Source organism: Argopecten irradians, chromosome 1, assembly GCF_041381155.1.
Source record: "Argopecten irradians isolate NY chromosome 1, Ai_NY, whole genome shotgun sequence".
Classification (NCBI taxonomy): domain Eukaryota; kingdom Metazoa; phylum Mollusca; class Bivalvia; order Pectinida; family Pectinidae; genus Argopecten; species Argopecten irradians.
Genome location: NC_091134.1, coordinates 23036034 through 23049320, shown reverse-complemented (window position 1 = coordinate 23049320; position 13287 = coordinate 23036034). Strand labels below are relative to the sequence as shown.

The 13287-nt window shown below is 34.0% G+C and overlaps 2 protein-coding genes across 6 annotated transcripts; both read left to right on the top strand.

Annotated features, from left to right (window-relative positions):
* The first annotated feature begins 538 nt into the window (after positions 1–538).
* LOC138321286 (sushi, nidogen and EGF-like domain-containing protein 1) lies at positions 539–2900 on the top strand. Its single transcript, XM_069264857.1, has 3 exons — positions 539–656; positions 1089–1266; positions 2757–2900. The coding sequence occupies exons 1-3, from the start codon at positions 615–617 to the stop codon at positions 2834–2836; spliced, it is 300 nt and encodes a 99-aa protein (XP_069120958.1). The 5' UTR covers positions 539–614; the 3' UTR covers positions 2837–2900.
* A 4386-nt stretch (positions 2901–7286) lies between these two features.
* Positions 7287–12194, top strand: LOC138321261 (sushi, nidogen and EGF-like domain-containing protein 1). 5 transcript variants are annotated; one of them, XM_069264844.1, is made up of 6 exons: positions 7291–7618; positions 7920–8210; positions 9431–9523; positions 10416–10593; positions 11165–11213; positions 12057–12150. In XM_069264844.1, the coding sequence occupies exons 1-5, from the start codon at positions 7424–7426 to the stop codon at positions 11182–11184; spliced, it is 777 nt and encodes a 258-aa protein (XP_069120945.1). In that variant the 5' UTR covers positions 7291–7423; the 3' UTR covers positions 11185–11213; positions 12057–12150. The 5 variants fall into 5 exon arrangements, with proteins under 5 accessions (XP_069120922.1, XP_069120914.1, XP_069120936.1 ...); XM_069264821.1 differs by lacking the exon at positions 11165–11213 and having other exon boundaries at positions 7287–7618; positions 12057–12194; XM_069264813.1 differs by lacking the exon at positions 11165–11213 and having other exon boundaries at positions 7287–7618; positions 11491–12166.
* The last annotated feature ends 1093 nt before the right edge of the window (positions 12195–13287 follow it).

Sequence of the window (13287 nt, the reverse complement as noted above, 5' to 3'; positions counted from 1 at the left end):
GGATCGACGTTGTACAAATTTTTATGTAGAAATGGTCGAAAGTCTTTATCTTCATGTACATTTGTACAACTTTGGTGAATATGAAGTTAAACGTGTATCTGCCGTTCGGCAAAAGAGTGCAGTGCTCGTACGGAGTAGCAAACCAAATTGCCGGACTGACAAAGTATTTCCGTTCATCACCTTCGGGACGAGTTTTCAAACATGCCCAAAACCCAAACGTTATACAAGCAAGTCAACTCGTCACGCATTTCAAAACACAACTTTAAAGTGTTTATTGCTATAATACAATTACAAATACTTCCATTGACTGTCTACGTAATTTTATTTGTTCGTACGTATTTCTTTATTTCGTATCTATTCCCCCATGAAAAAAACAGGAATAAGGTGTTCACTTCATACAAAAATAAGAAGCATTCGTGTATTTTTGTCGTATGTTTTGAGCTGAGGATTAATATCACCATATTTTCGTAAATAATTAGATTTTTGTATTAGAATCATTTTTACTAAAACAACAACGCCCAGACTTCACGCAAATTATTTCGTTTTTCCTTCCCTGATTACAGAGGAACACTTTCCAGATCGTCCTGACAACTGATGGTACAAAGTCCTTTGTAATGCTGCATTATTTAAAACTAGACTGGGCCAGAAACGCGATGGTAAGTTCAAACTCTTGTGCTCACAACCTTCTGTTGTTAACCAGAAATATAAGTAACACATACTTTCATGTTTGAAGCTTTCCTCTCGCGTAACCAATTTTGAATGTACTTTTTAGGTGTTGTTTTACTTATTGCATTGACATTTTATGTGTCTTTTTTTGTATTGCGTTATATGAAGTAAATGTGGAGTATATGTTGTCAAAAACACGAAGCATGAAATTTCAATTCCATGCCTATAGCTTAATTAAGTACAAGTATATATTTTGTGTGAAGTTGAACACTGCAAAGTGATATGATCAATACTTTAATAAAAAGAAAAACAATCCTGGATGATATTCAATATTATCGTTAATCACATTTGTATTATCTATTGATCAATCAGTCAATGGTTTTGTATCTGGTTACAGAAATGTTCATTGTGGCATTTTGTAGGTTGGGTTTAATGCTGGGGATGGTATAAGTAGTTACACTGTTAACGGATCCCTCTCTGATGACGTGATCAACCTCGTCTACCGATCTAATGTTGGAGTTCCTGGGAAGTTCTTGTTCCGGGTTGACAGAGGTGCCATTCAGCCGGCCGGCGAAACTGTCTCTTATGACGACGGGACAGGTGTGTATAACGGACACATGTACAAATTCACAATAAACGTTAAATGATGTCAATCATGAAATTCAATAAACCGAATTACCTGTCTCTTAAATGAGTCACTTACTTTTTGTTTATTGATATGATTGTTTTTGTGGCTTATTTTAAGAGTGAGATGATTCGGTCTAGAAATTCGAATACAGCCCAATGAGCCTATATAGCTAGTGGTTTTAATACAATGACATTTTCTTTTACAACATATATTTTAGATAAATGATTATTAACCTAGTTGAATGTTTATGTTTTATTATTGTTGTTGATCGATGAACATATTTATCTATCTTAAAATCATTGAAATATTGAATATGCACACATGTATGTTTTGCAATGCGTTTTGTTCTTTATCAAACGTATTTAAACTATTTACACAATAATAATTACTTCTGACATTTGCTTATTGATATATATCATATTCTACTGCATGTTTCAATTTCTTGGTCAGAATGTGATCGAAGATTATCTTTTACTGGGAATCAAATAATAAATATACTGAGTGCTGATTTTCATATTTGTTTTAAAATTACATGATATTCGTGGTAAGTATATTTTCATATTCCTTAACAAAGAAACGCTCATTTGCCTTTGATGAAATAAGTACAGGAACAATGCATACTGGTAAGTATGAGTGACAGTGACATTCTTAATTTCTTATTCTAAAAATTTTTTTTTATCACTATGTATCAAGGTAAATTCCTCCGGCATCGGAGCAACCGCCTATATATATGACGGTACAACGAAGTCAGATACACTCCACAAGGGATTATTGGGTTTAGTGTCTATGGCATCCAACAACCAACTCTCCAAACACAAACTAACTACAATTTATATACAAACGTGCACATGCAACCATACACAGAGAACAATTAATTTAACTATTATCATATACACTCAGCCTCCCAAACATTCACTGACACTTGTTGTTGTCTAATGGTGGAGGAAAACTACAAGGGAAACCACCGTGCCACCGTGAGGACAACAAACCCAATAGACATCGCCTTGAGCAGGAGTCGAACCCCTTACTGAAGCGAGCGGTCTGCAGCTCACGTTTGAATGCATCTGATGATGTACTATGAGATACGTCTAGCTCTAATAATAAAAAGTGCCTGGTGTGAATCGTATTTGCTTAAAGATAAAAAGATAAATCACAAGTATAGCTAGTAGCAGGAAACTAAATTCCAATCTACGAATATTATTCTTATATGGATATTATTAACAATTATCATTAACATATAAATACTAAGAAGATTCATTATCTCCTCTCTCTGAATAACCATGGTAGAGCAAAAGTTAAATATTCCAAAATTTTGACCTCTGACTTTCATACATCCTTAAGATAACACGAAGAGAGTAATGAAACTTTGGAAATTATCGAAAATATGTGAAAGAAATTTGTAACTAATATGTGACAGAAACCTTGTAACATATATGTGAAAGAAAATTTGTAACCTTTTCAGGTTGTAGTACTGTTACATCTGTAACTCAAATGGGGATTGACTTTGGATGGAGTGATGGTGTCTGTTCAAGCCGTCGATAAAAATTAATACCGTTTAATTTTCGGTTGTATTGTTGAAATGGAAATATTAAATTTTGGAACGTCATTTGTCTTTGTTGAACTGTGTAAAAATACCAGGGAGTTTTCATTGCTTAGCCTAAAACGTAAAATTAAATTACCCCCTAATTGAAATTATCTTTGAAGAAGATATTTTACAAAAACAGCTGACATTTTATTTTTACATATGAATACAAAATTTCGATTCGAGCATAATTATGAAAGTGAAAACCCAATGGATAATTACCTTACTAAAGTCAGTTAATACATTGAAACTGTTGAATGTTCCAGTGACGACATATTGATGCCCTGTTTCTCGTTGAACAATGTTTTTTTTGTTTTTTTTTTTTTTGTAGCTAATGATTCTAAAAAGCCTGATTCAGGATGAAACACAATAAAATAGCTAATAGATATATTTCAATATTTCTTCTTGAACGAATTGTTACATCCATCTTAGGTAGCAAAAAACAGTAGATTTGGACAATCTATGAAAATAAGGCGCATGCCTTAGAAATATAGATATAGTCTTTTAACTGTAAAAATATATATAATTAATCACCGCAACTTTTGCAATTACAATTTGATATTTTGATACAGATTTGGCCATATTCTGCGCTTATTCATGCATGTGAATGCCATGGTAACAACAAAAAAATACCTGAAAAATTGCAAAATATAAAGATTTTTAGCCCAAAATTGCAGAAAATTGTACTCAATTTATTTTTTTCTTTTATTTAAGACCTCCCTTAAATTGAGCACTTCTATCACAATGGCAAAATAAGCTAATTTATTTCATAGGTCGATTGTGTGGATTTTTCAATATTTTTCCGACACCCACGCCATGGATTTTCCTTCAAGTAAAGCTAGCATTTCCGGTCAAGACGCACTTCCAGAGGAGCCCAGAATTGTAATCTCTGACTAATTTTTGTTATGTTTATTTTTTTTTTAAATTGAAATTTAAATCAAATCCTCCTAATTGGATGTACCAATTTCAGAATATATTTGATTTTTAATTTTTTATGCATGGCTCAAAACAGGGGCTCCCCACTTAATAAAAATATAGACCGTGGCCAGGCTGTTCTTCTCTGGTCTGCTACCTCAAAACAAATATCAGTAAGGATATCTTACATAAGAGGGAGCTGCTAATGAAGAATCGCGCTGCTCATCGTTTTCCATTCATCACCAGGATCACATTAAATGGTAGCTGTGCTCCATTGGTAATCTGTTCGGCAATACCTAGATCTGTATCGGCTATTATAGCAGTTGCCAATGTTTTATATGAATAGTTTCCATTTTCTTCGGTAACTTTAGGAGTTATCAAATACCAGTGGATAATACTTTCATCCAAAGCATGCAAGCAGCTAACACTTCAACAGTTCTTCCACAATTGACTGCATTTTACAGTATGTCCCTTTTAAGAAAATGTTCACAATCAGGTCAGGATATCCTTTTGCTCAAAGTCAGTTGTCTTTAACAAAGAAATAGTGTTACATTACACTTCATATAAATAAATGGAGTTTTATATGTAAAATATAAATAATCTAAGAATACAAATCTATTTACAAAATAGCAAGGTAATTTGTTTTCATTCACTGCTTGCGTGCAGCAATATTGTTTTTACAAACACATAAAAAATGAAGAAAAAAAACACCAATAACTCTATCCCTTTATTTCACCATCCAAAATGAATGTAACTGACAAAATTCAATAAGTTAATTAACAAAAAATCCAAATAACAATGTAAACACCGAAGATGAATATAAAAGACATCAAATTTTCTCTACAATACATTATCTATATTTTTACTATCAATTAATATAATTATATTGATACATTTACAAACATTAACCGTTGGTTTCAAAAGGTTACGTTTAGAATAAGCTAAAACTTCGCGAATTGGCAGGGATGCTGGATCCACCACCAAAATTCATGGAGAAACCTGAATCCTTTGCGTTGCCGCTGTTTTGACTGTCTGATCCTCCCCCGAACAGAGACATGAGAGTATCGCCACCCTTGTCTGTACCAAAGTTGAAGGAGAAACTCGTCTCCTGTTCCTTGCCTTCTAGACTGTGAGAAGTCTGGTCACCACTCCCGAACAATGTCACAAGGCTGTCTCCTCCACGAGAGGATTGATTTTCGGAACCTGATGAAAACAGAAGTATACTCGCGTTTTTATGCTTAGATATTTTACTCTACTAATACATTAAAGTTTAATACCAGAAATTTACTTAAAATGATTACTAGAAGTTACACGAACAGAACAAACTAAAACAATTGGACATAGTGTCTTTGACCTTGAACCTCAATCTGGTTCATTGTTGAACTGGGTCATTGATTGCAATGATAATATTCTTGTATTGTTGTCTAGGGAAGCAGTGATTTCGTTTGATGGTTGCTGACCAGATAATCTTGTATTGTCTAGTTTTGAGGTGATTTCTTTTGATGGTTGCTGACCAGATAACTTTGTATTTTCTAGTTGTGAGGTGATTTCATTTGATGGTCGCTGACTAGATAAACTTGTATTGTCTAGTTTTGAGGTGATTTCGTTTGATGGTTGCTGACCAGATAACCTTGTATTATCTAGGTATGAGGTGATTTCATTTGATGGTTGCTGACCAGATAACCATGTATTGTCTAGTTATGAGGTGATTTCGTTCGATGGTTGCTGACCACATAACCTTGTATTGTCTAGTTAAGAGGTGATTTCGTTTGATGGTCGCTGACCAGATAACCTTGTATTGTCTAGTTATGAGGTGATTTCGTTTGATGGTTGCTGACCAGATAACCATGTATTGTCTAGTTATGAGGTGATTTCGTTCGATGGTTGCTGACCACATAACCTTGTATTGTCTAGTTACGAGGGGATTTCTTTTAATGGTTGCCGACCAGATAACTTTGTATTTTCTAGTTGTGAGGTGATTTCATTTGATGGTTTCTGACCTCATAAACCTGTATTGTCTATTTATTTTATTTTCTGATTCAATATCCTAATTAAACTATGAAATCAAAGATACAACTCTAAAATGCAGTCTATAGCCTTTTGAAATGTCATTCACGTTTCAGGGTGTGATACAAGTACAAATTGTATGTAAACAACATGTATACATCTTCGTGGAAAAATTAGCGAGGTATTTTTCGCGACTTAGGGTGCATTTGCTTTAGCGAAATTCAAACACCTACGCATATTTGCAACTATGCAGTATAGTTAGAGTCAACTGTCTATGACACAGACAAGATCATCCTTTATGTGACCGATTTATTTTTCATTTGTTTCAGTTTATCAAGTTACATCCTGCTCACGCGGCTAAATGATTGGACAGGTCTTTATAAATAGAAGTCAAGAAAAAAAGAAACAGAACCAGTTTGTAACTATGGAATGTAAATATATACCTAAGATTATGCAATCGGAACAAAAGACACGTAATATTACTTATGTTATTGACAGACACTTATCTGGTTAATCTTGACGACAAAAAGCTTTATCAAAGTTTTTAAAACCAGTTTTATTACGGCGGCGTATAAGGACCACTATGTAATCTATCTTGTAGATTACTTAACATTTGTACGTACCACTTAGTATCTTGTACGTACAAGTGATCGAGATCGAGTTTTCTCGCACCTCATACAAAGAATTCTCACTTGATACCCGGTGCTAGATTTTTCTATCTCGTCCGATTTGGCTGGTACCATTACGTGATTGTTACAGTCCGCGCATGTGATGTCACATGTTTCGTATAATAAATGCTATTAGAAATATGTGCGTTCAGTCATTTACCATGCATTGTTTGGTTGTTTTAAATTATGAAAACAATATGTACCGACTGATCATAGTTTTTCTTTGATATAACCGAACTATAGTTATAAGCGGAATGACTGAATTCGATGCGCAGAAGAAATGGTTAATCGGCCTTGAACCAGGAGGCCAAAGACGGGATACTTTTGCACTCTAAACGCGTATATTGATGGGTTTTGTTATATCATAGAGGCGCGAGAAAGTATTTTCTACGTACAACATAGTATCTTGTATCTACAACTTATTATCAAGTATATACGTAAAACTGTATATAGTATCTTGCAGAGGGGCTGCGGTTGCGTAGTGGTTAAGATGTCTCGACATATTACCACAGGCCATCCACCTCTGTTCGAGTTCGAATCCCATGTGGGGCAGTTGCCAGGTACTGACCGTTGATCGGTGGTTTTTCTCTGGGTAGTCCGGCTTTCCACTACCAGCAAAATCTGCCATGTCCTTACGTGACCTTGAATGTTAATAGGACGTTAAACTAATAAAAACCCAATCCCGTATCTTGCAGGTACAAATTAAGTTGTACGCAGAAGATAATATCTTGCACAGGATACTATTTTGTACGTATACAATAGATAAAATTATGCAATGGCACTAATAAGCCGCCGTATATTTTCCACATAAGAGTACAAAAAGATAAAATCAGTTTTAGGTAACATCCTTGCTGGGTTTATAGTGTTATAAGTTACACTCAACTTCCTGAAGTAAACTCAGTTAGATGTAGTCATACTGATTGTAATGTTTGTCGGATATGTTGCTGTACTGACAATATGGAAGTACTTACAGTACTATTCGCCATTTGTTTAATTTGCGTGGACAGTTTGACCTTGAACGACCTTTATCCATACCCGTACGACAATGTATCGACAGCTGATGATCTGCTTCTACATCGCAATGACGACGGTAGTTCATCAGCAATCCTGTTTTCGTTCCCATATTTCACCAACATCCGCACTTCGGCATATGTAAGTACAGTTTGTGTATATATTTTTAAAATACAAAATGATGATTTCGGCAATGAAAAAAATTAGAGTTCGAAGGACAAAATTCTCCTATCTATTGTTATATCCTAGCAGATACACAAAATGGGTCTCGAACTCGCGACACAGTGTTGGAGGGCTAGTAAACAATGCTCAACACCACTTGTTTTCTGCGGCTCTTTATTTCTGATGATTGTATACGAGGGTGGATATAACAACAGTGATAATAACGCCTGGAGTATCGAGGATGTACGTTTCTCTGATTCTTATGTTTGATATTTTATAGGTGAACACAAACGGAGACATTACATTCGCGAATTCATTAAGTACATACACTCCCTCCGCATTCCCTAGTTCCAGCTTCGTGATGATAGCTGGATTTTGGACTGACATTACAACGATTAATGAAGGACAAATTTGGTATAAGCTCAGCACAAATCCAGAACTTCTAAACCTAACAGGATCGGACGTACAGTCAGGATTTCCAGGGCAGGAAGACTTCATTCCGAGTTTGGTGTTCATCGTTACATGGAGCGAAGTACCCTATTTTGGGGCAAGCGGAGGTCAATTACTCTTGGTAAGTATTAGTTAGTTGTGGAACAATAGAGATACAAGCTTATCAAGGCATATCGACGAAGGTCGGTATTGATCCAGAATATAATCTTATGCTAATACATTGGAAATGTTTAGTTTGCTATGAGGGTCGTCTGCTCACAACACAAGTCTGTTTAACTTTCGTTGCTCGAGGTAGAGGGAGTAAAATACTCCCAAAACATAAGTAAATATTCCCTTGTTGCTGAAATTTGAAATACCAAATACTCCATCGATATTTTGAATATATAGACAAAACATGGTTAGTGTTTTAAAATAAAAGCTGCATTTTGGCGAGGGTTAAGAAAGACAAAAGTGGCGAGCCACCTGCAACACCAACAAAATTGCATATTATTTTTATATTTAGCAGTGTTACATTTATTAACACATTCGTATATTACAATGTTCAACAAACATGTACGACTTTCAAACAATGGATCAACTAATAGGAGATCGATGGAATCGACACATGTGAAAAAATACAACTGTTTTCCGTCAGTGCCGAATAGAGCAAAATATATGTGGTAGGTTGCATGATAAAATTGTATTACAATATAATTCTTTCTATCTTTGAGAGTAAGGATTTTCATTGAAATTCATGGTTCATCTCTGAAATCTATTTGAATTATTGAAATATGTCTACAACAGGATCGACGTTGTACAAATTTTTATGTAGAAATGGTCGAAAGTCTTTATCTTCATGTACATTTGTACAACTTTGGTGAATATGAAGTTAAACGTGTATCTGCCGTTCGGCAAAAGAGTGCAGTACTCGTACGGAGTAGCAAACCAAATTGCCGGACTGACAAAGTATTTCCGTTCATCACCTTCGGGACGAGTTTTCAAACATGTCCAAAACCCAAACGTTATACAAGCAAGTCAACTCGTCACGTATTTCACAACACAACTTTAAAGTGTTTATTGCTATAATACAACTGCAAATACTTCCATTGACTGTCTACGTAATTTTGTTCATACGTATTTCTTTATTTCGTATCTATTCCCCCATGAAAATAACAGGAAAAAGGTGTTCACTTCATACAAAAATAAGAAGCATTCGTGTATTTTTGTCGTATGTTTTGAGCTGAGGATTAATATCACCATATTTTCGTAAATAATTAGATTTTTGTATTAGAATCATTTTTACTAAAACAACAACGCCCAGACTTCACGCAAATTATTTCGTTTTTCCTTCCCTGATTACAGAGGAACACTTTCCAGATCGTCCTGACAACTGATGGTACAAAGTCCTTTGTAATGCTGCATTATTTAAAACTAGACTGGGCCAGAAACGCGATGGTAAGTTCAAACTTGTGCTCACAACCTTCTGTTGTTAACCAGAAATATAAGTAACACATACTTTCATGTTTGAAGCTTTCCTCTCGCGTAACCAATTTTGAATGTACTTTTTAGGTGTTGTTTTACTTATTGCATTGACATTATGTGTCTTTTTTGTATTGCGTTAATATGAAGTAAATGTGGAGTATATGTTGTCAAAAACACGAAGCATGAAATTTCAATTCCATGCCTATAGCTTAATTAAGTACAAGTATATATTTTGTGTGTGAAGTTGAACACTGCAAAGTGATATGATCAATACTTTTTTTTCAAAACCTTTTTTTTTTTTCAATAGTACATGTTGAATATAATACAATGTCCCTTCCACCGAAGGCCTCTCTTACAAATTTCCATATTTCTACATATTTTACTCTCTCTCTCACCCATCCAATATGGTACTTTATACTTATTTATGTACATGTATAAATATAATTCTTGAAAAGACTTTTCTTATTTTAAGTTTTAAATTTTGTGTTTAATTGACCACTTTAAGCATTATTTTACAGTGCGGTCTACAAATATCTGCATATATATTGAATTATCAAAAAAGAAAATGTTAATATATAAAGTTAGAGTTTTGATATTACAGTAGATAAGATATTTGCTGGTAATAAATAAGGGGAGGTAACTCCTTCTACAAAGTGAGAATTGTAATAAGGGAGACAACTCCTATATACAAACCGTATTATTCCTTCCTCTCATTTCTCATTCAGTATGATCAATACTTTAATAAAAAAAAAACAATCCTGGATGATATTCAATATTATCGTTAATCACATTTGTATTATCTATTGATCAATCAGTCAATGGTTTTGTATCTGGTTACAGAAATGTTCATTGTGGCATTTTGTAGGTTGGGTTTAATGCTGGGGATGGTATAAGTAGTTACACTGTTAACGGATCCCTCTCTGATGACGTGATCAACCTCGTCTACCGATCTAATGTTGGAGTTCCTGGGAAGTTCTTGTTCCGGGTTGACGGAGCTGCCATTCAGCCGGCCGGCGAAACTGTCTCTTATGACGACGGGACAGGTGTGTATAACGGACACATGTACAAATTCACAATAAACGTTAAATGATGTCAATCATGAAATTCAATAAACCGAATTATTTGTCTCTAAAAATGAGTCACTTTTACTTTTTGTTTATTGATATGGTTGTTTTTGTTGCTTATTTTAAGAGTGAGATGATTCGGTCTAGAAATTCGAATACAGCCCAATGAGCCTATATAGCTAGTGGTTTTAATACAATGACATTTTCTTTTACAACATATATTTTAGATAAATGTTTATTAACCTAGTTGAATGTTTATGTTTTATTATTGTTGTTGATCGATGAACATATTTATCTATCTTAAAATCATTGAAATATTGAATATGCACACATGTATGTTTTGCAATGCGTTTTGTTCTTTATCAAACGTATTTAAACTATTTACACAATAATAATAACTTCTGACATTTGCTTATTGATATATATCATATTCTACTGCATGTTTCAATTTCTTGGTCAGAATGTGATCGAAGATTATCTTTTACTGGGAATCAAATAATAAATATACTGAGTGCTGATTTTCAGTATATTTTCATATTCCTTAACAAAGAAACGCTCATTTGCCTTTGATGAAATAAGTACAGGTACAATGTATACTGGTAAGTATGAGTGACAGTGACATTTTTAATTTCTTATTCTAAAAATTTTTTTTTATCACTATGTATCAAGGTAAATTCCTCCGGCATCGGAGCAACCGCCTATATATATGACGGTACAACGAAGTCAGATACACTCCACAAGGGATTATTGGGTTTAGTGTCTATGGCATCCAACAACCAACTCTCCAAACACAAACTAACTGCAATTTATATACAAACGTGCACATGCAACCATACACAGAGAACAATTAATTTAACTATTATCATATACACTCAGCCTCCCAAACATTCACTGACACTTGTTGTTGTCTAATGGTGGAGGAAAAAAACTACAAGGGAAACCACCGTGCCACCGTGAGGACAACAAACCCAATAGACATCGCCTTGAGCAGGAGTCGAACCCCTTACTGAAGCGAGCGGTCTGCAGCTCACGTTTGAATGCATCTGATGATGTACTATGAGATACGTCTAGCTCTAATAATAAAAAGTGCCTGGTGTGAATCGTATTTGCTTAAAGATAAAAAGATAAATCACAAGTATAGCTAGTAGCAGGAAACTAAATTCCAATCTACGAATATTATTCTTATATGGATATTATTAACAATTATCATTAACATATAAATACTAAGAAGATTCATTATCTCCTCTCTCTGAATAACCATGGTAGAGCAAAAGTTAAATATTCCAAAATTTTGACCTCTGACTTTCATACATCCTTAAGATAACACGAAGAGAGTAATGAAACTTTGGAAATTATCGAAAAATATGTGAAAGAAATTTGTAACTAATATGTGACAGAAACCTTGTAACAAATATGTGAAAGAAAATTTGTAACCTTTTCAGGTTGTAGTACTGTTACATCTGTAACTCAAATGGGGATTGACTTTGGATGGAGTGATGGTGTCTGTTCAAGCCGTCGATAAAAATTAATACCGTTTAAATTTTCGGTTGTATTGTTGAAATGGAAATATTAAATTTTGGAACGTCATTTGTCTTTGTTGAACTGTGTAAAAATACCAGGGAGTTTTCATTGCTTAGCCTAAAACGATACAAAATTAAATTACAAGGTTACCTATTTTCACACTCATAGCAATGTATGGCTCCTTTAGGAAACATGAGCAAAAAACAGTGCCAATTTTATGATTGTCATTCAAGTCTTCTGTAATTTATTCAAATTTTATGATCATGAAAAAAGGTAACTACACAAAAGCAATAAATCCTCTTTATAAAAACTACAAATTTGGAGAAAGCAATGAATTGGTTTTTTACCGGTATTTATTTGAAATGAAATGATAATATTTGGTAATCCTATACTTCTGTCATAAATCTATATAGATAAGATATCCTATATTCAGTATAAACCATGATTTTAATGTTTCAGGTTTTTGTAATTATTATTTTTTATAAGAAGACCTGTAAATTCTATGGGCAAACAAAGAATCCTACTTTCACATTTTTAAACAATAAACAGCTCTGTGGTTTAAAACACACAATTTTTCAATCTTATACAGGACTACAAATGGGAATATTTGAACCAGGTATACAGCCAGATAATATTGGTAGTTTATCAGACACCTGAACCATGTTGCCATTCCTTACCCACCCTATTGTCCTACCCTACCTCACTGGCTCTGCTGCAAATAGCATAGTCAACACAACACTAATTTATTTTCTTGTCAGCAGTTATTCTGTCTGGGATGAAATGATCATTTGCATTGTGGCTGACAAATTGTTTGGTATTTCAATTTTCCTTTAGAATTAATTATTAATAATTTAATTTCTTCCAAGCAAAAAGTGAAATTACCAGGTAAATGTTGTTCCTGTTATAGCTTGCTACCCCAAGTGTTTTTCTAACAAATTGTTTGTAAAGAAAGAAATACTAGTAGTTTCAAGCTGTTAGAACATGTAGTATCCTAGTTATATTAATCACAAATGCCAAACAAAAGATTTAAACAATAAATTGTGCAATTCATTCAATACATTGCCTTTCTGACATCAATGATTCCTTTTAAAATTTTAAAGTGAGAAAGCCAAGAACGCTATTCCCAGGTAACCTTAAACTTCACAGTTGTTT